Source organism: Tigriopus californicus, chromosome 2, assembly GCF_007210705.1.
Source record: "Tigriopus californicus strain San Diego chromosome 2, Tcal_SD_v2.1, whole genome shotgun sequence".
NCBI lineage: Eukaryota > Metazoa > Arthropoda > Copepoda > Harpacticoida > Harpacticidae > Tigriopus > Tigriopus californicus.
The window spans coordinates 9079782-9107129 of NC_081441.1; the positions used below are offsets into that span (position 1 = coordinate 9079782).

At 40.4% G+C, this 27348-nt stretch overlaps 1 protein-coding gene across 3 annotated transcripts in view; it reads right to left on the minus strand.

Moving 5' to 3' along the window:
- The window catches only part of LOC131892600 (zwei Ig domain protein zig-8-like), a 63996-nt gene that overhangs the window by 4466 nt on the left and 32182 nt on the right, over nt 1-27348 (minus strand). For 2 of the 3 annotated variants that reach the window (XM_059242413.1, XM_059242414.1), the window contains 5 exons: nt 8193-8427; nt 7851-7984; nt 7617-7778; nt 5757-5908; nt 3701-3891 (listed from right to left, as the gene is read on the minus strand). In XM_059242413.1, coding sequence (XP_059098396.1) covers nt 3701-3891; nt 5757-5908; nt 7617-7778; nt 7851-7984; nt 8193-8328 — 775 coding nt within the window. In that variant the 5' untranslated portion in view covers nt 8329-8427. The remainder of the gene's footprint in view (nt 1-3700; nt 3892-5756; nt 5909-7616; nt 7779-7850; nt 7985-8192; nt 8428-27348) is intronic. The other variant, XM_059242415.1, reaches the window with a different exon arrangement.

Below are 27348 nucleotides of genomic sequence, written 5' to 3' on the forward strand. Positions count from 1 at the left end.
CAAGTAAACGTGCATTCATATCCCCTTCAAGCCTTTGAAATCATAGAAAAATAACTCAAATCGTTGACAGTAAAGGCAACTTTCATCAGTAGAGATGGGGGAAATTGTTACCGCATATTTTGCATTTTAAATGCAATAATGAGCTAAGCTGTATGTTTTCAAATTTAACTATTCTTTATGTTGAAAATCTTTTTGGGCACAGAGTACATTAAATCATGGATTTCTAGAAGACCTGGATGCCGCACGGTAAAAAGAGGGGTGGGGTGACCCATAAGGGAGAAAGGGATAGCCTCTGTGTACTCTTGAAAGAGCGCTCTTAACAAAAGTTTTAGTGCTTCTTTCTTCATTGAAAGTACTAAAACATCATTAGCTATACGTTTTGAAGATAAACAGTCAATTTTCAGTCTTTAATTTCATATTATTATTTGTTTTCATACCTAAGTGTGGAGGTATTGTAAATTCCAGTATTGGCTGCCTTAACACCCCCTCCCTCATTTATAATATTGACAAATGCAAGACATGGGTTTAAACAAGCACTTATTGAAAACTGCAAAAGCAACATACAATGCCTAATATTTTATTTGTCAATCTCATCTTCAATCTCTTCCCAAAAATAAGCAAATGAATCGAAAATAAGCCTCTGAATATCCAGATGAAGTCTCATTCAATAAGAGACATCAAATGATGAATTAAATCGGAAGAAGCAGGATGATAAACTACAAAAATAAGTTCATAAGAAGATGAATCTTTTAATATCTAACCAAAATTATCTGGCGGGTGTGTTCTACGTTCTGCAATCCAAAAAATTACGGAATATTTAGGGCTGGAAAGGTATTATGTAATCGTCTATTTTATGAAAAATGAGGTTTAAGAGCATTTAAACAAAATGCAAAATCCAATGCAAATTTTTGCCATTTCAGTGCATGTTGAAAGAGTTCTTGCATATTTTCCCCATCTCTACTCACCAGCAAATCATCACTAGGGATGGGCAAATTGTTTGAAAAGAGTGTTGTCACTAAAGCCCACTTTTTACACATCTGCACTTTCCACCTTAATTTGCACCTTTTTGCTTTAATTTTGCAACAATGGCCTAAACGCGGTGTTTTAGTATGGTGAAAACAATAGCTCTTACTTGTCGTTAGAAATGGGCATAAAGCTTTTGATTAAAGGCTGTCACCGAAATAAACATTTAAAAAGCTGAATTTTGAACAATTGGCATTAGTTATTGAATTCTTCGTAAGGCTAAAAGTACGTAGTTCATCCCATCATTGTCATGAACAGTACACCATGCCCGAGAAACAAGGGAAAACAATGATGAGTTGGTGAAGTGAAATGAATCCTTTTTGTACACCTTGCTTTCAAGATAAGCAGTAATCACAATTTCACTCGACCTCAATTACTTTACCTTGTACCTAATAAGTACCATTACCTTCCACGTGACTGTCAAGCCAAAAGTAATGAAAAATGACCACTTCAAGTCCCAAGAGACAAGCTAAGCAAGGCGTTAAGATAGTTAAGTAGCCCCAAAACGCACCTCAGCTGTTTACCATCCTTATTCCCTCCAGGGTAACTAACTTCTGTTTTGAAAGGGAAAAAAATACTAATTCAATTCGACCAATGGTGCAGATCTACTTCTCGAAAAAGGGGGAACCATCTTTTAACCTTAATATACAGCATAAAAATTCATGTCAAATTTGTCCCGAATTGATACAAAACTTGGCTTTTAAACATGCCACTTTTCAAATTGGTTTTACTTTGAAGAGTAGATTGCATTGTGCTTTCTTTGTTGATATTATTTGCAGTTGTGATACATTTTTGGCCTTTTGGCAATCTAAGGTTTACATTTTGCACCTTCTTGTCTCTAAAAAGTTTTGCTATTTAACATTATTTACCTCTCCCTAGTCCTCACTTGGTTTCAATTAGAGAATGATGGACTACTGGGTTATTTTGAAAAATCAGCTCTAAACTAAATGAAGAAATATCGAGGCTAGTGGTCGTTTAGTATAAGTAAACGTCCACTTTCTAAATTTTTACCCCCTATTCGATTCCAGACTAGCCACGTCCAAGCTTCTTTGTCGTTCTTTAAATAGGAGCATCCAGTTGGATTTTTGAACAAGATGGTCTTGTTTCATCTCATTTTTTGTTTAAAGAGTCTATTCAATTTTTGACGCAAATATCCGAACACATCTTGGTAGTTTTTCTAGCTCGCAAAACGGATTTTGGAGCAAAAACTTATAAAAACAGATCATTCTATCCGAAACAACTATGTGAAACACTAAAATAATGCATAATTAAGTGTTCCTAGTCAATACAAATAGAAAACGTTGTTCCAAATGACTTAGCAATTTAGAAACCTGTCAAGATCTTGTAGGGTATTTCAAGTCGAACAAAATCTCGAAGAAATTTACACAACAATTGCTGGGTTTTACCACTGTTTTTTAGATATTCAGTACGTCTATAAAACAAAGAATAGATTGTCAAAATTTGGGTTTCCCCCGAAGTGAAAACCGAGACGAATCATACCGCATTTCAAACACCGTGTCGATCGTCTCTTTGGTGAGAGAAAGGTTTACCCTCGGTTCATCGAAGAATCCAGCTGAGTTGCTACTTTTAGAGCTTAAATAGGTGAATCTGCGGTTACTCCCGAGGGTGAGGTAACAATTCATGATGACTGTGATATTGGAGCGGGAATATGCACATTGGGACACCCATCCTCCTCCTAAGCGAGAGCTCTTCCATCTGGCCCCGTAAAGCTCTTTTATTACAAGTAATTAATTTTCCTTCGAAGAGTCTTATGTTATTTTTTACAAGATTACAAAAATAGGGTAAAAATGCGGTACTTAGGTATTTATAGTCCGCCTTTTTTGATTGGTGGGTGCGAAGGTCGGAGAGATGAACCTTGTCATCACAATGTGCAATTTTTCCCATTGGCAGTGTCATGTCCGCATCTTCTGTGGTTGTGGATTAGCGAAGAAAGATTCCGGATGGGAGAGGTCGGAGAAGAGAATCGAACCGGGACCCTCTCTTAATTCCATTACTACTTTTGTACATTTACAAAGCATATTGTTTAGTTAACACCAATCATTCTAAATTAATTGAAATACAGCGTTCAGTGGTGGAGACAGACATTCAACATTAGACACTACAATATCCTCTCAAGAGCCAACAAAGGTGTGCGTCGTAAACGAGCTAGCTCTGAGCTTCTACTTTAATGGTCTTTTAAAGCGTTGTTTTGACAAACACACACACGTCCCTTTTTTATAAACTTTGCCCTCATCAATTACAGATCTTTCGAATCTCGAGACTTGCACATAAATTGTATCAAGCTCCCGAAGGCACCGAAGAGTATGGCGGAAAAGAGCTTTCAATTAGAGTTCCTTTTGACCTTTCCTTGACCTTCATGCGGTGTTTAAAAAAGTAAGTGCACAATTCTTGCCATCGCAAAATTCCTTATTCACACAGACTCTAACACTTGTTGTCTACCTTTAGAACAGATATGAGCACTCAAGTATTCAAAGTTTTAAACCCTTTGCTCCCTGCACCGATTTTCAAGTACTCCCAAAGGCCTCTTGTAAAAACAGTAGCTCCTTGCGGCATGAATCAACCTACTGTGTGCCTACCTATTCAAATCTGCGATAACCCCCATGAGCTAGACGGCTTACAATAATGTCTTCCCAATTTCCAATTCAGCTTTGCTTACCCGACACAAAGACTTGTATTGAGGCCGGGATGGAGCTGGATGGCTCACAGGTGTAATTCCCGGAATCTGAGATGTCCGCCTTTTGTATGAAGAGTTGGGAATGGGTTTTCCGCCCAGGCGTCGTGGTCACGGAAATCCCCCGTTCCGAGTCGTAATTGATCATGCGCTCATTGTGATACCAAAACACATACCTGTAAGGCCGATCAAGGAGAAATTTTGTAGATTGAAGTGTTCCTCCCTTGGCCTTGAAGGGATCAAGACAGCCTGTTTTTTCTCCGCTCTCAGGTTGGAGAGGAGATGAAGAGGTTTCAGAACTCGGAAAGAGAAGTAACCAATCGCATTAGATACCGTTTGGAAGAAGACAAACATCATTAGCGATTCAGCAAAGGGTGGCGGTGCACTTTTCAAAGAGAGATTTGATTGCTTAAATACGACGAGACGTTTCTTTAATATCACTGATGCTTTGTGATTGGTATAATCGGGGATAAAGATTTCACATAGGAATTATATTGAGTGGCAAATATAAATTGAAGGAAAGGTCAAATATTCCGATTAACAGGAAACAAAGATGTTTCTTTTTATACCAATAACGCGTTTAGTTCTACCTTATGAGAGAACAGAAGGACAATTCAAAAATGCTTGAAAGTCGGCGTAAAAGTTTGACCTTTAAGAGTGCTAGTCTCAATTACATTACCATTCAACCAACCACGAAAGAGGGGGATAATTTGAAGGTTTTCAAGTGTGCATTTTTGTTTGAGTAGATACTAATTGACAAGCACATAAAGAGTAATACTTGATGAGTATTAATTGATCATTTATAGGCTTCCTACGCTACACGAAATGTGGTTTACGGTTCAAGCATCCTTGAAGATAGGCTGAATGTATTAAAGACCATCTTTCTTTTAAATAAAACCCCTAAAGATATTAAAGTGTGGAAATATACATGTTTATTTTGCAGGAAACGAATGTTGCTTTTAACTCCAATTATTGTATTCGAATAAATATGAATAGAAGCAAAGAACCTGTTTTTACCTTTCATTTGCCAGAATTGGCTTCATATAGTTCGTAACACCTATAAATCATTATATAACATCAATACTTCGATTTAATTGTCTAAGAAGAGATGACTTGTACATCCTGAAGCTTGTCTACAATAAATATTTTCATTTTTGGTAATAATTCCATTATTTGTTACTCATAATACTCAGACCTTATTGAGAAATCAATGATATTGCTTTATTTTGCACCATTAATAGATTTTTTATATTGTTGCCATGAAAACCACAACAAGAGAGTAGAGAATAATCAAATGCATGAAAGAAGTTTGGAAATCATCCTTTCATACTTCGGGGTTTATGGCTGCAAAAAGTTTCCTTTTAACCAATAGTAAAATATAGCAATATCAAAGACTCCTTGCTAGGCTTCAATATGGTACAGGACCAATAAATTTTGACATTTCTACTACTGTAAGCATGCTGAAGGACGTGTGAGCCACCCTGCAAACATAATAGAAGTGATTCAACTTCTGTATTGAGTTTGGCGTGTTAGTAACTAATTAAAGTCAATTCTGGTCAATGCGGTAGAAAAACTAAATTTTCCGAACAAGTACCAAGTGGTGACTGTAATGCAATGCATAATCAATTTCCCACTAACAGGGGACTAAAGACATACTTTCAGAGTGAAATAAATTACTCTTCAGTTACCCTTTAACAGGTCCTGAACGTTTTAAAAACAATTTTTTAAGCCTCTTGTAATCTATTTCACTTTAGGCAAATATCTAGCACTTATATATACAGCTCTTTATTATTTTGAAGGTATACATGTATGCTTCATGGATTTCGGAATAGTAAATTCCGGTTACATAATATTCCAGATCTATCCCCAATTTCAAACATGTTTTGAACATGATTCTGACGCTTTGCAATCCATTTTCTCATCAGACTGGGTTTGAAAACCCCAAATATGAATTAGGCGCCCTCTGGCGGCCACAAGTGTTATTGGCCAAGCACTAATATTTCCGAGTTGCTGATGGTTGCAGTTCCTTCACTGTACTTACTGAGGTGGAGTGGTGGCCTTCTCAATGATGCAAACCAAGGAGAGGCTGGATCCCCGATCAATGTGATACTCTTCATCAGCCAGGATAAATGCCTCAGGCGTGACAACTTTGAGGTCGACCCTGCGTGACCGGATTCCACTATCGGCCGTCACCTGGAACAAAAGAGTCAAAGATTTGTTATCCCCTGGGCCGCGATTGGAGCTCTACTATCAAATATCTGATTCCAAATTGTTTTCCCCTCAAAAAATCGTCCCTCGTGGAACAGTATGATGTGCCTGAGGTGGTCGCAATCACATGGACCGGGCGCGAGAGCTAGCTTGACTCATCGCATTTTTTAACGGATATTTGGTGGCCTTCCGACCTTCGTTCTGCCAGAGAAGTGGCAAATGGAGCTTGTCGTTCTTGAAACATGATTGATCAGGCTTGCATGTTGGATGGAAAAATGAGGTCCAAAAACCGCCATCTTAATCGCTTCGTGGCATTCAAAGACTTTCAAGCGGCGAACGCCAGCAATACGACTTATATACTTTCTTAGCTAGACCCACAGAAATGTGACTCAATTGCCTTCGGCGTGTTCCCAAACAACAATGACACAATGCAAAAAGAGTGGAACGGAAAAAGGGCGTTTTGGTATGGCACCAATTTTCGGAATAGCCGGCCTTTCGTCCAGACTTTAAGAGAGAGTTACTATTGTACGATTCGGCCTTCACATCGGTAAGGAGGTGGCATTTCAATTTGAAGGTCACTTAAGAAGGAACAGGCCGGAATTGGATATTTCAAGAGCAATAACATGAAATCGCAATCTTCGCTGGAATGAGATGGCATTCAAACTTGAAAAGAAATAAATTTGTGTCCCCACGAATCACCGAGAAAAGAGACTGAAGAGGAAGAAATGGAGGGGACACCGGGATTTCCGCGTGGGAAAACGAGGACTTAACCTACATTTGAAACAAATCCAAGCGACCAACAAGAAACACCCCTCCCCCCCCCTGTCTCCTTGGGCAAGGCTAGATTTATTGGCCCCCAAGAATATCTTTTTTTCAAATCTTGGATGTTTGGATATCCGTTTGCTTTGTTTCAAACCACGAACTCAACGTGGGAAAACAAGTCACTTCCGTTATGAGAAAAACAACAATGTCTGAGACTATGTCTTCAATTCAGGCTTGGGAAAAGTGGGAACAACATAACTTGGGAACATTCTCGTCAAGCCGATCTTGGGTTCCGGGCGAACTTCGTGATTCGGTTTAAAGTGCTGAAGGAGGGATGGGAGAGAAGAAATTTAGGGAATAATTAAATCGTGATGCATTCTTTCATAGTCTGGCGAATACTTTGAATGACGAATAAGGGCCTTTGATTCCGTAGGCATTCCTTTTTCCTGGTAGAAGGGCCAAAATGATTTTTTTTGATGAGTTAGACCAGATTCCAAGTCATTATTGGAAATAAGTTCCAGACATTTTTAGTATTGATTTAGTTTTTACGAACACGTAAAAGGCAAAGGTCAAACATTTCATTTCTTATCAGCTGAAAACACAAAACGTTGGTCCATTTTTTTCGTGGTGTGGTTGGAGCAATGGAATAAAGTTCCAGGTAATTGATTCCTTTGAGCTGACTTGTAAAGTTTAGAAACACGCAACTAATTGTTGCTCAGACACCATGCAACACGCTGTAGGTATTTCAAATAGATGTATTTCTAAATAAATTGAAAAAAAACAACAACTTTCCATTAAGGAGATCAGTCTGCAGTTTAAATTAATAGTGTGTACATGTTATAAATTTGACACAATTCAACAGATAATTCCATGAGAAGGCATTTAGCAGCACTTACATCCGGCCTTTGCAATGAAAAGAATCCTTGCTTACCTGACATTCATATGAGCCGGTATCTCTGGCCACAACATGTTTAATTTGCAGAACCCAATCGTCCACATGTTCCTCTTTCACCAATTGGAAGCGATCATCGGTGGTGAAGGTCACGGCTCCATGGGTTAAAATATGCCAATCACGTCGACGAATCCATGTGAGCTGAAAACACGAAAACATTTTGAAGAGACGTCATCGTTTCCCCAGGAGCGGCCTTTGGCCTTTATGACTTACCTGTCTTTCTCCAAGGTTAAAAACTGGGCAGTGAAGGTACGCTGTTCCACCCACTTGTACTGTAGTGTTCCCTGGGGCATCACCAAATAGGAAAGGAGGGTCGTAAGAAGATCGATCCCTTTTAGAATTAGCTGCTAAAGGGAAGAAAAAAAGGGCCCTGTAAAGTCTCGAGTACCTCTAGAGTGCCTCCTGTAGGCATTTGGAATGTCATTACTTTTTAATTGCTGTCATCTAAATCGAGAAGGCTCGGCTAAATGATATGATTGATTACAAAATAGTCTTGGGGTGTTCGGTTGGAAATCACAATTCTAGATTGAAAGCAGAACGAGTCTCCTTCCTTACCTTCATTCTCAGATGAAATGAGCGTGGGTAAGAGGAGGATCCACAGAAGTAGAGCCAATGAACCTGGAGCCGTCATGACCTTGGACGGTGAAGCCCATAATTGGGAACGACTCAGGATCGAATGTGGCAAGGCCATAATGATCCAATATCAGGTGGGATTCAAGGACGAGATACAGATTGATCCCTATCTTCTCGATGAAGGAGTCCTATGAGACCACGAAAGAGGCTCTCACACCTGAAAACAAGCAAGACGTCTTTGTGAAAACGAACCCTTTGACACACTCGTAAAAGTTAGAGACTAGAAACCCTGTCGTTCTACAGGGGCTTTACATTTCTGTTTGGACGGCGACTCGCCTTCTTTGAGTGCATTTGGACACAAAAGGAGTCTTGTTTTGCTCTGTTTGGTGATTTTTACTACAATGGGATATTGGTCTGGAATTTCAAGTTCGAAATCTCTTTGACCTGGGCCCCTATGGACTGCTGCCAAGAACTCCCCAGACTCGTTGCAAAAGTAAGGGTCACTTTTGGGCAGTATGTTATTGTTGACGACTGTCTCAATACTTTTAGCAGAAAAAAGGCCAGTCCCATGGGGGTTCGTTAAAAGGGACGCCATCTATCGGCATCGCCCCTATATAGTTTCAATCGTTCAGGGAAGGGTAATGTGAGGTCAATCTTTGAGATCTAGAACCTCTGGATACTTGGAACAGAAATCAAAATTCTAACCGTTATAAAACGTTGAAATCATTGCAGTAGAGCTTTTCCACATCAACTTGTAGGGCGAGAAGTGGTCTCTCACGGTTGGAACAAAAGGTAGTCTTCGCAGATTTTTTAATATTTGTGTACCACAAAAGTTTAGAGGTCCTTCCAAGAAGCTGAGTTGAGTTTGGAAACATGGAGTCAGGACTTTGAGATCAAATAACCTTGAGAATTCGGACAACTGTGGTGGGCTTTTTTCTGCTACCAGCCTGTCATTAAACATGCACTAAGTGACAAGGCTAGAATGTTTAAATACACATTCGTTCATTCGGACAGACTAGTATATGCAAAGCAATTGAAACTCATTCATGCCCATGTGACCTCGAGTCGAAGAGCATAAAAATGTGCCAAACCCATTCCAGAGTTGGTCGTCGACAAAGGCTTCAAAAAACCGCAATTGGAGCTCCTCCCTTGTTCGCGTCTCTCTGACAAAACAGGGACCTTCAGCCTTTTTTCCCTTCTCGTATCTCCGTACCAACACCACAACTACTACTACTACTACTACCACTACCACTACCACTACTGTTCCTACGCTTACTTCTATCAATCCCAGGATCTCTAACAATGTGGAGGCCTTCCCACTTCCAAATGACTTTAGTCGGCCAAGAATTGGCCCGATGACAAATATCACAAACTCTTGGGCTTCGTTGCGCTTTCACCCAACTTGATTGGGAATGGGACCAATCTACCAGTCTCATTAGAACATTGGGTTGGGAGTGTATGGTGCCCGTCCAGAGTTTCAGAGGTCCAGTACTCTTTCCAAGCTGTGCATTTATTGCACGAGATGCATATTGCCCAACCGAGCCAGGAAAGCCTTTGAATACATTTTCGCTCATAAAGTCATACAAGTCTGGTAAAGAATCGAGGAGGAGATGCAAATCCTGGTCAGAACTCTCCGCTTCATATTGAGCCCGATCCTGTTTGTCAGAGGTCCGGACTTAAGATGGCAGACCAAAGACAGAATTCTGTGGAACTCTTATCGAAGTTGCCAAACATTTTTTTGCTCCACCGAACCTTGGTTGTTGGTAATTGCTTGAAGCATGCAAAACTACCGCTGCACAACGACCAGAGCTAGAGGCACCAACGGCTGGAACACACAAAGTTAAGGACCATGGCAAAACTCATTGTCAAGTAGGTCACTGCTTGCTTTCAAGCACAATTGAAGGGACAATTCGCATCATCGTTGATGCGAATTGTTATGTTTGCCTAGGGAGTGTCTTCAAGACAATAACAAGGGTGCTTTGTTCAACATATTCCTTTCTTGGAAGCCGAATTTCAGAAAAAACGGATAATGAATGTTGTGCAACATTTCAGTGAAAGGTCAAGTTGGAGTACTTCTGATACCCTAACCACTGCATCTCAGCTTTAAAGGTTGTTGTCTCAACTAAAAGTTTTGCTAGATACGTGGGGTCAGCACAGCGAATTCATTTTTTTTTCTCCCTCAAGCCTATTCATTCAGAAAAAATGTGTCTGAAAAACAAGCTCAAAAGGTAATAAATACTTGCTTTATGCCAACCCAATTGACGGACCTATTCGATAGCTATAACCCTTGAGAACAATTTATTGGAACTACTAAGCACCCTGTCATCGGACGAAATAAATATCCTGAACCTTGGTGACCATATAAAATTTAAAGGTCGCAAAATTAGCAAGAACATTTTCTGTTTTCTGTATTCTAGTTCATGTGTTGGGTCCTTTTTTCAGCTTCTCGCTGAGCTCCAATTTTCCTGCAGTGCATCTCTATTATTAACACCATGAAAAGGCAAAGGACCGCGCTGAAGCGCAACACCCTTTGTTCCACACCCAGTATTGAAGTAACGAAGAAATGGCAATGCAAAACCTTGACATTAAACTCAATTTCGCGTTCCATTATTCCATTACTCACACCATGAGTGCGCTTGGAACAGATTTCTCTGTAATTCAGCTTTGTAAATGCCTTCTTAGTCCCATTGTTTGAATTTAGATATGATCCACAACAACACGGTTCCAGATGGTTGGTAAAATGTAATTGACAGTACCCTGCTGTGTGACTTGACCTCCTAGACTGCTTGACGTGGAAAGGCCATAATTCTAACTGAAATGTGTTGGCTCCATAGAGCAGAAGACCTTACCCAACATCTGGTAAATGTTGTTCCATTTTCCATGCTCTATCTACAGTATGTATACGTACGTACCGGATAAAAGCTGCGAACACCCTCAAAAAAAGTTACTCCAATCTCGATTGAACACTTCCGAAATTGCCTCCAAGTTTCCCTTTCATTAAGTGGCTCAATAAGCATATTGAAATGAAAATCATCATCCCAGGATAAAGCCAGTCCAGGTTAGTTGAGCTTATTGAAACTCTTCCGCTAGTCTGACTTTTGGGCACGGCCGTTTGGGGGTGTTCAAAGTGTCGTTGCCTCCCTCTGTTGTATTCGTTCCCGGTTGGCTGGTTGGCTCACTCATTTCTTCCTTTTCCTCTCGTTGGTGAGTTGGTTCCAAGTGCAATTTATTTGAGCACCGTTCCAATGCAATGGAACACATCAAAGTACGCATGGTTCCATCCTTAGGACACGAGTCCGATGAGTTTCAAGCCCGAGTAGTTCCATATCTTGATTCAATTAACCACATGTGACTCACCCGTTCTCAACTTTGGCACTTCCATTTCCAAATCTCTCCATTCAAGGCCTGTTCCATTTGGGAACGCCAACCAAGTTCCCGTTCCTGTTCCTGTTCCCTACACGCAGGGCTCTGGCTCAATTGACGAATGCTCCAGGTAGACTGGCTCAATGCTCAGGCACGGTCCAATTAAACTCGTTCATATCTGATTTACAATTTAAATCAGGCTGGAATGGCGGGCTTGTACTAATGGCGGTTCCAACATTTGATGCCATATCTAAGGCCCTGGGATCGCTTCGCTGTGCACCTGGCAAAGGCCTATAGAGCCAAGGCTCATTAGAGAACTTCAAGATGTCGTCAAACACGGAGCAAGTTGAATGCCGACGGACAGGAATCTCAAAGTTCCTTTTGAATTTGGTACAGATTGCGACAAGGCCGGCCAAGTAACCATTTTTCCAAAGAATTTGCTTTCTTTGTCCGTCCATGATTTTTTGTGGTAATATTTCTTTTCTCTACATTATGTCCACTTTTTTTTCGGGGCAGAGGATTGTGTGTTCATGTGAACCTGCAACTGGGTTTTATTGAAATGACCTGAAGGGCTATTTTCATCAAATCAATTGTGATATTAGTTTACAACTTTGAGGGAACTAGACCTCAAACTTGCCTAACGGGAAGGGATAATCAGAAGTCTCAAGGTATAGAATTCGTGCCAAATCTCGACGTTTAGAATTTCAAACCAATTGTCTTCTCAGGCCTGAGAAACGTCAAGATAAGCCCCGCATTAGTTCATGAATAGCCTATGTAGGTCATTCATTCTTGGCTTTCCTTCGAAACTAGAGTAATTTGCAGTGTTCGTTTTGACCAATACATTTCTACAAAGTTGGGCCGGATCATTCTAGTTGAAGGCCATATACCTGCTGAAAGTTCGTTGAAAGTTAGACGCTTGACCTCTTCATGTTTTGGCGGGATATTGGACGATATTTGAGAGCGATTCCAACAACAACTCTTTGAACATAATTTGCTTTGTTTAGAGGAAATCCCGACCATGGCTATCCCTCCAACTTTGTACAATGGCTGAGGGCGGCGGTCTTCCAGGAAAAGGCCGAGTCAATATCAATTTGCATTGTAGAACCAAACTGGCATGTCCTGAGGGCAAAAAAACTTGTCGGGAGAAAGGCAGACAAGACAGACAATCCACGTAGTAACTAAGCCCATGGTCAATTGAGTTGTGGTCGTATTCAATTTGAGAAAATGGAATGGTTGCATTATGCAGATACTGGGATTGGGACTATTTAGATTCGGTTGGTAAAGATTGTACGTTCAATATTTTGACATAAAACTTGACTTTTAATAACGTGGGATTCATGATTGTTGGTCAATGATTAAAGGAGAATTTGATGAGAGAAAAAATGAAGTCGTTGAGAAAGCTTACGGAGATACTATTTCCTTTAGAGTCTTGAAGTGTACAGCAAAACCAATGCTATGTTTGACAAAGCCTTTTTTTGAGCTTGAAACAGACATAATCAAATCATTCAACCTGTGCAGGTATCGATCTATGTCGGCTTAAGATTCGATCTTTGTACGCTTTCCAATGATTGGAACATTTGTTAAAAAAACGTCTATAAGGTACATTTTTTTATCCACAAAAGAATCCTTATCTCCTTTAAATATCAAATTTCAGCGGAAATAAGCTGCAAATTCCCTGAAACCTCGATCGTCCGCCAGAAAAGAAGCCAGTCATTGTCCGTTGAAATAGAGATGACCCATCAAGATTAACAAGGGAACAAAAGGCCAAAATCGCTTTCTCAGTCTGATTCTGATCAAACTGCGGAATAAGTTTGGAATGATTTTATCTCAAAACCAACGGTCGAATGAATGGCTTCTTAATGGAGTTGTAAAGCGAATAAACAGATACTTGTGACATTGAGAAGAAACCTTTTGTGTTTGGAAAAAGGGCGCTTCATCAGAAAAACGTAATTTTTGACAAAGAGAAATTGGCTTCCAAATAAAAGATGTGCAAGTTAAGATCCTGGTATGTTTTCTACAATTTGATATTCATCCTTTACTACGTAAAACTCTTTGCGCGTCATCTCATCGGATTTCAGACTGTTGTTTATGAAGCACTTCAAATGTCGCTCTTCATTTATGTTTTGAACATTTTAACCACATCATCAAAAGCTTATAAAAAGTAGTTTCTGCTACAATTTTGACCATAATTTGCCTTCTATCATGCGAATGTGGAAGATTGATATTACAGCGTTTAAAAAACGTAGAAAACGGGGAAAAATTGTAACTTTCTGAACTTTTGAGTTGCGAAGGGTAAACTAGTTCTATCTCTGTATTGTTTAGCTTATCAAGAGCACCACTCGAAGCCACTAAATTCTCATCAAATTGGCTAGACTCTCTTGCATGTCAAGAGACTTTCCTCAGGGAAGTTCTCATCAAAGCGATTAGGATATGTTCTCTCCGAGTTTTTGTTCCATTCCTCAAGAAGAAGAAGACCCCGGGATCTTTTCTCTTTCCGTTTCTCTCCGTCCTTTCAGGTTCAGGAATACAAAAAACAGGGTGTGATCCACTTCGAGATGTGTGTCAAAGATCTTCAGGAAGTTAATCTAAGAAAGATCCATCGCCGCTTTTAGGGCATTTTCTTTATTTCCATGGACCCTTCCTTAGACCTCGGTTCCACGCCCACAATATTTCATTAAATCTCTCTTCTGGCAGGAATCCTTCATATCAAATTCACTCTGGCTTGAAAAGAAGAGGAATCGCAAATTCATGAATGCGTCGATATGAAATGCACTTTCTTGCTTTCTTGGGAGGAACATACTTTACGGGGAGTTAATTCCAATTTTTAAGGAACATTCTGTTCCGATTACAAAGAGGGGAAGTTCCATTTTCATATTTTTTGTGCAAGATTAATATCACTGGCTTGCCTCAATGTAATAAGACAAGGACTTGAACTGGGAACGACTTTTGGCCAGGCTGTGGAACATCATTCCACCACTTGAGCACGATTTTGGGCACCAATCTCAGCCGTTTAAAGTTTCTGGAAAATTGAATTTCTGGATCGGAGGGTTTCTAGAAGACCTCCCAGTGAATGTCTTGAAACATTTCAAATCAATCCTGAGGTTCTTTTCGCGATGAAACATGGCCAACTCTCCTTTCCTTTATATTCAATGAAGCCTACAGGCATGATTAGCTTAGAGGCCCTGATTTGAAGCCTTGGAGTCATGACCTCTTTTTCTAGGGAAAGGAGGCTTTAAGGCCAGTCTTGAAGTGGTTTCTTCGCAAGTAAGGTTCCTAAATAGAACTCAAATACCAACTTAATCTCTGCCAAGGATTCGGGTGAGCTCGTGGAAACGCAGATAGTCCGCTGTCTGGACTAAGATGAGTGGTGATGAACTTGCCGATGAGAATTTCCAATGCGAGGAGGAGCATGCTCCTCTTGACCGCACCACAGGTTCCATTATTGAAAAGTTTCGAATTTCATACAGTCCCCACGGATGAAAATTGGAAAGGGTGTTTGCCTTGTGCATTTATGAGCCGACATCCGACATCCTTTTTGTCCGTCCACCTTTCCTTTTAAGAATTTGAGCCCGTTTTGCACTGGCCTTTAGCGAGCGCTTGGTTAGTACTACTGCTACTACTTCTACAGTATACTTGCCATAACTGATGAGCAGAAATTTTGCCGCGAGCCTTGAAGGCCACCGAGATTTTATCTGAATGTCGATAAAGCTCCTGCTTCTGACTTGACTTAGCCGACGAGGACACAATTGGAAGGCTAAAGAAGGTCCCATTTACTGGACTTCCAATCCTTTAACTGGATTTTCGCTCGGAATGGCATTTTTAAGCTTCATTCCCGTTTCGGCTGAAGGCCGTGGCCGTGACCGTGGAAATGTCGAAAATCCTGGACTTGTTTACATGTACATGAACGGGTTGAGACTGCAGATAAATAGATAGAGAGAGAGAGAGACCTTTAACTCGGATTGAAGCTTACTGGGACGGGACAATTCAAGTCAAACAGATTGATATTCAGCAATCGTGGGGAGTGACATGCCTTCCCCATCTTTTCAAGATCTGTTTCAGCCCATTTTGTTCTGAGGAACAGAACACGAGGCTCAGGATCGTCAAGAGACAAAGAGAAGAATGCACAGCCTACCGATCTTTTAATACCGCCTTTTTTAACACAAATTCTACACGGCATCAATGTCAGCAGATTGCAGAATGTGCCTTTTATTCTATAAGGACCTTCAAGCACTCTTTAAGAAGCTGGAGGACACACAAATGCAATGAAAGTGTACCAAATAAGCACCAAGTGAAAAAACAAAGCCCCCCCTGTTTATGCTGAATTAGTTGCAGGACTGCTGGCGTTGGTTTTTTGCTTGTAACGTTTAACAATCCTTTATCCAATTAAAAAAAAGTATTTCTGGAATTTTCATTTTTAATATAGACAGACGCTTTTTTCTTTTTTTTATTTTTAAATTTGTATGATTTACGTTTCCAACTTTCTTTTGATAACAAGAATCATTTCAGCAAATGCTTAAAATATTTCATTTACTCTTAATCTCAATCTACAGTAACGGCAAGTGTCCCAAACAGTTAACGCAAGCTTTTGAATTAATGGGAAGACAAGTATTGACCATCTTAAATTCAGGGCCATGTTACATAGCTAATAATGGCACTGGATAACAAAGTAGCGCCATCTGACGAGAGACGCCACCTAATTCATCATAAAATATGGACCCAAAACACAATAGTCATATCTGTCCATAATATCTGTCTCCATATGACTATCGAAACCAAAAGACTATTACAACAGATCATGTTGTTAAGTTTGGTTATTAAAAGCGCATGCCAATGGACGTTTTTGCTCATTTAAATGTCTTGACTTTTTGCAATTTGAAATAAGGACCTTCAAACAAAAAGAAGTTTAAAAGCTTAAATGTTAATGCATAATGTCAAGTCTATCAATGCCCATCTATGCCTTGTCATTTTTGAAAAAGAGAGTGACTGTCAGAACCAAACAAGAGCAGACTTCCATTTTCAGATATTTAATTCGTCCAGTTTGAATGCTTTTGCCCTTTTCTACATTTCTTGTTAGATAATCCAAGATTGCATTTTTCATCCCTTTGAAATGAAATGATGCCAAAATGAAGAAGAACACTCTGCTTCTGAGTAACAAAAAATCGATAGGGTCTCCTTGGGTGAATAGAGTGAGTAGTATAATGTATGATATGGTACAAACATGTAGATAAGTAGTCCCACCACACCAAGGACGATGTTCCAAGCGAGAGGATCACATTTCCCGAGGAGTTCTTATGGGTGTCAAGGGTATTCCCATCCTCACAACAGGCCTTTTTGTCTAGAATATCATCAAGTTTGACACCGCTCAAGAAGGAAGAGAAGAGAACATTCATTCCAAGTCAGTGTTATTATGCATTCAAATCTTGTTCGGAAACTCCTCGCCTTTAAAATGGTTACGAGGAACATTATAAAGACGCTCCCAACAACAGCAACAACGATTGAGTGAACGATGTGAGATCACTAGTGTCAATCAAAGACGTCCATCCGAATAAGTGCCCAGTATCGAACGACTCTCCTTAAATGAGCAAAGACGTCTCCAAAAATGGACCGTGACCAAGCGAATGAAAAAAATGGTACTTGGCCCCCACATTTTAAGCCACAAGCATTTTAGATTTCCACTAAATGGGAGACTAAGATCAAAAGTGATTTATTGTCCAAAAAATTGTCCCAATGTGTACACACATTGGGACAACTAACTATTTATGTTTGCAAGATTGATCTTGCAATAAAGTGGCCAGTTCACCCTATTTATGTAACATACTGTAGTGAGTTATGAGAGTGCATAGCTTTTGACATCGACTTTCAAGTGGAATGACAATTAGTGCACATACTCTTCAGGACAAGAAGACCAGCTCCCAAGGAGGAAAATGAATTGGCTCAATTGGGAAAAAAACAAAACCCATTCGGTCGCTTCCTAACAATTGTTGTTTAATGTTCACGCTTGAAGACGTCCATGAGGTTTCTCATTGATGGAGGAGTCTTCTCGATTCTGCAAAGGTGCTTTGGGATCAAGGATTGGCTGAGAGGAATATAAACCTTTTCCGATGTTTTACTTGGTTCTCGTTTGTATCACAATAGTCGTGCAGACTCTAAATTAGAATTCAAATGAGTTCAGAATCTTCTTGGGCACCCTTTGGGTAGAATCCAAATTGGATGGCCTTAGTCATGTAACGACAACTTGCTTGTGTCTCTCTCTTCAGACCTTGAGAACATAATCGAGCTCAGTGCTTGGTTCCCAAGGAAATGACTCAAATCTGCCCCAATATCCTGACTCATCAATCGCACAGCAAGTCTGAATTAAGGCTGATTTCCAGAGAAATAAGAGATTTACGGACAATCGCCCACACTCTACGTAGTTGTTGGGATAGATAAGTGGAGAGAATTTGCAATGTGAACATATCTGATTCAGATTACGAGAAGAAGTACAAGAGGCACTTCCAGCCAACCAACCAACCAACCAACCAAGCAACCCACATTCAACAATTAATGGCACAGAAAATGAAAATGGTCTATGATTGTTGTAATGTGAGAAGAGCTCAAAATTCAACCATCCAAGCTGAGAGTTCCGTTGGTAAGGTTGGCTTTTACCTCGTCTAACATTTCTCAGTAGACCAAACATCCATTTGGAACCAAGCTATATTTTTGAACAAAAAGTTACCGGTCTTCGATGGCCTTTGAAGGTCGTGAAAAGAGGGAAACCTTTTTGTTCTGCTCTTCCGAATACTTAATTTTTAATACAATGAAAGCCATATGGAATGTGGATATAATCACGTGAAGACAAAGTTTGCAAAGTCTAGCGTATGTAGAAAAAGTTCCAGCAAACGGCCCAGTAAAGTCTAAAAGAGAACATTATCGTAGAATATGAATTGTGCATTTTCATCGTCTTTGGTATTCGAAATTAACTTGAGGCGCATGTTTGTCATATTTCTTGCTCTTTATAACAGATAAGTCTGGCTTTTAACAACAAAAACTTGACTACATTTGTCCTTCTTTTATGCAAAGCGTTGATTCTCCTAATTCTTTTCCAATTGTCAATTTCTGAGAAAGAAAGAATCATTTTTCGATAGAATTCTTAACTCACATATTGATACGCTGAAGCAAATTGCATCAATTATCAAGGGGTGCCGTACACAGGCAAGCCAATGAATTCCTAAAACGTATTTATCAATTCCCTTTGGACAGGTTGGTTTTACCATTATTGGCATTCGCTCTCCCATGAAATTCAACCCTTTTGAGTTGACGGATGAGAAAGAAAGAACCCAGGGATGATCCTCGACAAACAGCATCTTTTCCCTCTGCATTGCAGCAAGTTTCTTTTCAGGGCAGCCAAATTAGGTTTCACTATGTGGATTTTTGAATAAATATGTCTTCGTTAAAGCTCACGGAAACCCTGAAATTCAGAATGAAAATGAACCCCCAGCTATGGTATGCATATGTTTCGTGCTCCACTTCCTGGTTCCACGTTCCACCCCTCATCCACCAAAGCAGACAAGAAAAATCAATCTCCCCTGGGTTGGAACTTGGAACACAAAGAAATTTCAAACACAACTTATGAATGGAACAACCCGGTTTGACGGAAAAAAGAAAAGGAAAAAGGTCGCTGTGCCACTTTCAGAAGTATTTCTTTCATCTCGATAAAAGGGAACAAACCCCTTTTCCAATCTTGCCGTACCTAAAGACGCATGTTCCGGAAGCCATATTCATTTTTTTTATTTTTTGTGCCGTGAGAATATGCACCTAATTATTGTTTACAACCTTAAGTACGAAGACGCAAGTAGTCAAGAGAAAAGTCAAAGTTCCCGCATTTCAAGACCTGCATCAACTTGGAGCTAGTGGCCACATGATAAGTTGCATTGTTTGCCATAAATTTGAGCAATTAGAACTACAACGATCTCAGCACGGGTTGTTCTTGACGAGGCCTGAAATTCTTGTGCAAGTTGCCGTTTGCAAATTATTCATGTCGAAAAAAAGTGTGGTTAATGCATTTGGAATGAGTCTCTGTGGCTTGTTAAAGTGATTTAGTGTTCCGGTTGGCCTTGGCAGCATAAAAAAGGCCTCTGGCCTGTTCTTTCATGTTGGGGTACGTTTCAACTTTGATGCAGGACAAATTCCTCAAGATTTAACAACCCCACTCCTCGGGGAACGTCGTGTGACTGATTGGTCTTCTCTAGCATCACTCTCAGTTTTGCAACTGTATCTCCCAGCTATCTCGTCACGTTCAATTTCGAGTTCCATGCGAAGAGCAGCGGGATCAAAGCAACTTTTACCCAACGTGAGTTCTGTCACCTTGAATTTGGAACCTCTTTGAAGAACCAACAACTTCAGCAGGGTTCCATGCTGCCATTGGACCACCACCACCACCACTTCGACTGAAGAGCCACACTGGTGCCAATCAGTCGAGCTCCAGGGAGATCATCATAATAAGAAACGGCCAAGATGTGCATAAAAACTTCGTTTAAGGCACAAAAATAGGTACAAAAGCTGATCAAAATGTGAAGATAAATATGCTCTAAAATATAAGATATAGGCCAAAATCGAAAAAAATGCGATAAAACAGATAACGCATATTTTGACCGTCTCCAATCAAAATGATGCATCTTGCCTTTTCTTGGAACATCCACGTACAATGTGTACATATTATGGATTCGGGACTGTTCCAGATATTCCTCCCGATTCTTGTCAGGACATATCTTGCGCTCAAATACCGCATACCTAATAATGCGGCTACAATTGACTTTGAATGACGTCCTTGGCAGTGGAACAACATTCTGTGGACGTGCCTCACAAAAGACCAAGTGTCAGCAAAGGCTACAAGCTCGCTGAATTTTCATTCCTGATGCCTGTCGAGGCCTTTGAAGTATGGAAGGTCCTGGTTCCACGCATTACGTTTCCTGGTTTGGATGAGAACTTACGCACAAGTGGAAAGCTTATTGACTGTTGTCACACATATCTTTCAAAAATATGAAATCATTTCTTCCGATGAAGAGAATATGAAAGCGTCCGGAGAAACTTGAACGACGTGGTGAATATCTTTACTTTGCCCGTGTTCATTGGTCCCAAATGTACGAGTCTTTTGAACTTTAAAGATTGATGAGAGTTAAAGTGTACTTTCTTGGTCGACAAGAAAATCTAGAAATTTTTCTTTAATGACTTCAAATTAGACTCGACCAAGCAACAGGAGCAGCAAAAGGAAAGGTCATCGAAAAATAAGGCAAGATACAAATTTCTTGAGTAACCATAATGTCAGTTCAAGGATAATAGCAATGTGAGCACTTTTTCTAGCATCACGTGTTCATATTTCACATTATTCAGCCGCTTTTTAATGTCTCTTTTTTGAGTTTATCTTTACTTAGTAAACTCTGTCAACGGCCTCTTCGGAGTCGCTTTTGGGTCAAGAGAGGTCCAACGGGTTCGAATCACAAACCAATAAGCTCTTTCTACATAGTACGTACTGAGTACCCGTAAAAGATCTGAATTAGTGATGACGAGCTCTACGATCTGTAATGGATTCGTTTCCCCTAGAATGGAGCAATTAGCACTTCAGTACATAGGTTGTCACTTTTTTGCTGTTCCTTGTGCCGTGCTAGTCTGAATTTGTGAAAACGAGTAGAGTGGAGACCAACAAAATAAAAGGCCTATTTTTTGTTCCGCGCAATATGATTTCAGGGCAAAGAGCCACTCGAGGTTCTCGGAACACTTTAATTGCGTCGCATACATCATCCCCTTGAGAATTTCCGTTCTATTTCAACGTCTGATTTATCAAGGACCAGGATCGTTTGGCATAAGGACTGTAACGCCTCTCATTTTTTGTCTTTTTCCTTTCTACTCTCGCAACAGCTTACAAAATTGCTGATCTTCTCAAGAGCCCTCGAGAAAAGATTTAGCATTAGGGTAAAGTTCGCTTAACCATCAGAGATTCGACAATGTTCAATAACTGGAATGATTCAATATTCTATAACGTAAAAACCAGCACAGGCTTTGAACCTATTCAGTTAGAGATAGACCATATATACCGCATATTTGGCCCATCCCTAGCCGTTGGACTCCAAGAATCGACAGCAGAAATCGACAGCTGAAATCGCCTTTACTAGTCCATGGAGTCCATGACTAGCCTTCGCAAGGATGCCATGAAGGCATTTTAAATGCGAAGTTGTTTTTCTTGCTTGAAATCTTGAACGTCAAAGTGGATTGGTGCAAAGAACATTTTGAAAATTGAAACCTCTTCTGTGGCATAATTTTGTTTACCTCTAGCGCATCGCATATATGCCGTGTCTGAGTGGGATGAATTCGCAAATGCAAATATTGAATTATTTCGTTCACTCAAAAAGTAATGCCCTTCAGTACAACTTGAATTACGTACTACCCATTAAGTAACATGAGCGTACTCATCTAAGATTGACTCTTGCAGTACATGCATATTCGAGCGTGCCTTGATAGCCCTTGGTTCAAATATTTTATAAGGCAAATGAAATGATGTTCTGATAACATTATCGCATATTCTCTGAATCTTTCGATGACCATACTAACATCCCGGGTTCCCACTTCTCAACAACAATTTTCAATTCCACTTGGCATCTGTTGTCGTCCTTAAATATCGGATCTTGAATGCGGAAATCGTCTATAACAAATTTGCAGAATTGATGATGGCATTTTATTAGCTAAGGCCACAATCGTCTCGCGAAAGATCATGGTAAAAAACCGAAGTTCATATTAAAGGGGGGAACTGGGTTCTTTTTGCACGTCATCCTATGCCTTAACAAAATCATGCGCCAAGACTACCTCCCAATGACTCTGTCAACCAGGACATCAACGGCGATAGTAGCATCAGCAGGAGAAGCAAGAGGTTGTTTCTTTCCCCGTCTCGATTGAAGAGATGGGAGCCCAGTTCAAGTGGAGTCTCCTCAGGAATACAAGCATCTCATGGGGGAGGCATTAATGTCAGTGCCAAGATTTATGGAGGTCCAACGTCGAAAATCCAGTTTTTTTGGCTTATGGGACTTTCCAGAAGTTGTCTGTCTGGACTTGAGCTCTGTTAAGATTGTTTTGGAATGGGAAAACTGAAAAGTAACAGCTTCTGAGAGCCTTTTCGCGAAACTTTCCTGCAAGTTTCCGAGTAAAAGAATTCTGGAGGCCTCCGGTCGGAGTTTATGTACTGTGCCCAACAACTTGAGCTCAAGTTCCCACCAAGATGCACTCGAAAACAGATCTTGTTGGCTTGGTAAACAATGTATGTGTCACTTAAGCTACCAACCGAATACCAGAGACAAGACTATGCTTACTTTATTTAACGTATGTACTGTTGAACGAACGAGTATGTAAGCATTCCGAAACTAACGAATAATGCGGCGAGACGGGCGAAAAAAATGTTGACCCACACTCACTAAGACCGAGGTAAGACGGAGGACGTAGGACACAGGACACGGCTTTTTGCCCATTCCATCCAACAAGACCACAAGTGCACACGGTTTTGTCCTGGGGTCCAAGATGTCCTATTGGTGGGTAAGATTTTTTGAGGGCAAGAAACGGTCGAGGAGGAAGCAAGAAAATCTATTTGTTCAATGCAGTGAGTTTACCGAGTGTTCCTCGTTTCGCTCGGGGAAAGTGAGACAAGAGCGAGAGCCTTTACTCGAGCAAATGATGACAAGTGTTTTCGCTTTGGGACAAACCAACATTTTCGACCATTGAAATCTAAGAGAGACTGTCAGGAAAGGTTGACACTTCTCTTGAGTCAGCTGCCACAAAGTTTTAGAACAACACAGGGCAATAGGAAGAAGACATGGCGTGGTGGTTTTTGGCCATTTCAAGGCATGAACGAGATCCCCGGTTCGATTCTCCTCTCTCTCTTTTTTCTCAGTTGCTAATACATATGTGAAGAACTAATCTTATGCCGGATCGGCAACAGCACTAACCATGCAATTATAGTAACCATCAATCCCAAAAATACATTTCCAATTAATGCAAAATTGTCAAATTTAACCCCAATGGAATTAGAAGCAGTCAAATGTTGGCAAATGTTATCAATCAAGTGTTTCAATACTAAATTTCTCTTCTTATGTGAAAAAAGTATTTAAAGACATTTCACCGCATTTTTGATTAAAACACAATGTCACTCTTTCTCAAGGGTCTTCGGTGAAATGCAACTTGAAACCGACTTGGCATCTTGGTCGGTCTCATGAAAGCATCAAAAGAAAACTAGGAAATCGCGTTAAATTTCTATCTGAGAGAAACTTAAAAAAAAGGCTGCCAAAGTACGAACTGGGATGACTCTGTGATCTGCAATAAAGTGTGGGGATGACTTAAACGTTCATTCTCGGGAACAAGAGCGTATTCAGCGGTACGGAAAATCCCCTCCGGATTGCGGAGAGATTGCTCAATTTATATTTTATCGGCATGAAGCTCATCAACTTACTAGCTGGAAGGAAACAAAAAGCTATTGCTGCATTCATTACTCCTTGCGTCGTTCTATTGAGTGGTAGTGTGCAGTACACAGAACAAGGAAGGCGAGAGGTCTCTTCTGCTGTGCAATGTCGCCTTTAGGGCAAAGAAAAGACTAAATAACAAAACTAATGATCCATGGGCGGAACACAAGAGGGAACAAACACACCGGAGAACACACCGACATTCTTGCCAATTCAAGGCCTTCCACGCCAAAATGCCCTGATGAGGTCCCTAAATCTGTGCAGCACGCTAACGAATTTGGCGAAGGCGGAAAGAAGTCCCGCGTAATATCTTGAGACCGATCGATCCTGTTGGACTCTCCTTTGGGACTGAGAATGTTGGGCGACAAAATTAGTGTTCCCCCGGGAAGAACAGTCATAAAACGTTGGTAGAACAAGATCATGAATGTGCCTGAGTGAGGTCTGAAGTACTTGTAACGGTAGAACCTGGAAAATTTGCCAAAATGAGCCCTGCCCATGACAGCTATGCCAAGTTACGAATACTGCCGAGCCTTAATCAGCCTTGGGATCTTTTGCACTTTTGGTCCCACATCAAGGGCGTCAAAGCGAAAGCATAATGATCAGAAAAGTTGAGAAGTGCACTCGGGGATGATTGTAGGGATGGTTGCTCTCGGAAGCCAAACAAAATTAGAACCTGTTGTCGCCAAGACTCCCATTCGCCAAAAGCCATGCTTACCCAATACCAAAGCCCAAAGTCCGGGCTTCAATGCCAAGTTATAATTGAGATCTCTCGCCCCCAAGTTCCAGAATTATCCCTTGGAAACGCAACAAAGCTACTACTCTACAGGACTAAGCAGCATGTAATAAAAACGATCCTTATCAATAAAACTTGTTAGTTTGGTCAGATTACAAAAGGTGAGGTTAGAACGATACCCAGGAAAGAACCATTCTATTATTTCCATCAATGGAAACATAGCGTCATTCAACCCTGTTAGGGAATTGGAGAAAGTGCACTACCTCGTCCAGTACATACAGAGATAAAGCGCGCAACTCAGCGTGAAATGAAGATTGATGAAGGCATTTGGGGTTAAAAAGTTTCCAAAATTGAGAGTTATCTGAAAAAGATGGGAAACCGAAGAAGGAACAGACTTGAAGGATATAACTTATCACATCTCCTCTGTCTCTTTCTTAAGCAAGTACTCGTAATAAACGTATTCTTTAGAGGGAACGGGTCGAGTGCAGAATGAGGAGGAAAACGACTTGCAAATAAAACATGTCGCGGATATGCAATAAAGACTGTCGGAGCAAACATATTTTACGGCTGTGGATGATTAATGGTGAGTCTGAAAGTTCCACAAATGTTGGATCACACTTCTACACTTCTGGACCATGATCCATTTCTCAAAGATCATCATTTCGGACAGAATCTCTTTCTTACATTTCCTTGTGGATGAAGAAGACCTGCTGTTACGGGAATCGGCGACCTTGGAAAACTGTTTGAAGTTCGCTTTGGGACAAAGGAGACCTTTTCCAAGGCTGTACCTACAAAAAGACATTTCTCGTCCCAAAATGGGAAACTTTTTCATTGGAGACACTTGATGCAATAGTAGTTGAGAACCAGTGCATTTGAGCTCGATCAGAGAAAGAAGTTAAAACTTGTAAAACTGCTTGCCAATAAGTTTCAAAAAACGACTTTTTGGAAGGGGATAATCACGCCAGATATGGCGTGCAAAAGCAAAAGTACACACAGGCTATATTAATTTCGCGAGTGCAATAATTGCCGTAAAGACAAACATAGGTAGGTCTCGTTATACGTGGAGAAGTGATCAAGCTGAGTGGCATTTGAAGCCTTAGAAGCCATATTTCAAGTCAAGCACTTCCAAACGGATGTTTTGCACCTAAATTGATTGATAGGAAAAAAATGAAATAGCCAGGTTTTGGGCAAAGAAAATCTGAGAACAGTTCAAGACAGATACATGTATTGAAAAAATATGAAAAGGCTGGATTTTGTACCTTCTAGTACATTTCCGAGACAATAATGACTTGGAAGCTCGGAGAAATTTTTTCAGTTTTCGAACAATGGAGCGCTATTGGAAAGTGCCGTTCATAGATGGGCACACTACGGTCAATTAAAGAAAAAGTACGATTTATAAGATCGTGCCTTGATCTCCGAATGGCACTCTGTCTTTCAGGCGACAATCGTGAACAAGCAATTTCCAGTAATGGGATGAAACTTGTCAATGCCGACAAATAATAATCAGATGATTGTTTCATTAATTGGGTTTGTAGTCCAAGACAATGAGAGAATAGGAAAAAAACATGATTCCTCGTTAGTATTTGAAGTCACATGGCCACTAATGCGGATATGTGAGAGAACTTAATTGGAAGTACGAAAGAAAACATTGCATACACAAGTGCAATCAAATTAACCGTCCAAAACTTACTTGTAAAGCACATGTTGAACAATCTATTAAAATTATTGGTGTTTTTTGGCCAAGTCCATCCTAATGATGTGTTATATCCGAAATTTTAAATAAATGAAAGGTTTCTTAACGTCACTTTTCGAAAAACAATGTCAAGTGAATTTCAAGACCGAGTACAATCCTTTGCGCAAAAACTGATCCACTTTCCTACCTACAGGACACGTACAATCGTTCAATGGGCTACATTACTCTCTATTGAGATATCTGTGCACAAACTGTCATTGCCGAAATGAGCCTCACCTGTCAAAACAGACTTGACAAATTCGAATGCATCGACTTCGTTTCGTATGCCATTCATTTTATGTACGTCTAAAAAAAACAACCCGCTTAAAGTGACATGTTCGATGCCCATCTTTGAACGGTTGTCATCATTTGCTTTGTGGTAGATACATTGCTGCCAGGGATGAAAGCATTGTGTGCGTGTGTGTGTGTGTGTGTAGTACGTATTTCCAAAAGGAAGAAAAGAAGACCTCCGGAGAATAAAGAGAGCCCAGTGAATCTGCCCGCAATATGTCGACAATACCTTAAATCATGATAGAGCATGTGCTTTGAGAACGGACTCAATTTCAGGCAACAAGCTTGTTCATCATGGCTGCCAGATTGAGATACTCAAAATGAAAGAGGGATTCCTGCTGAGACCATTGAAGCCAGAGAGACCGCACACTGCGACAGACGCACACGGGGATTGTGGACCAAAGGTAACTCAGAAGCGATGAAGGAGAGTGGATACAAAACACAGTCTACTACTAGATTGGAACGTGGGGAAGAAAGATGGATGGAAAACACAAAATAAGGGAAAGATGCAAAATCAACCCCAATAACCAACCCTGGAGTTCC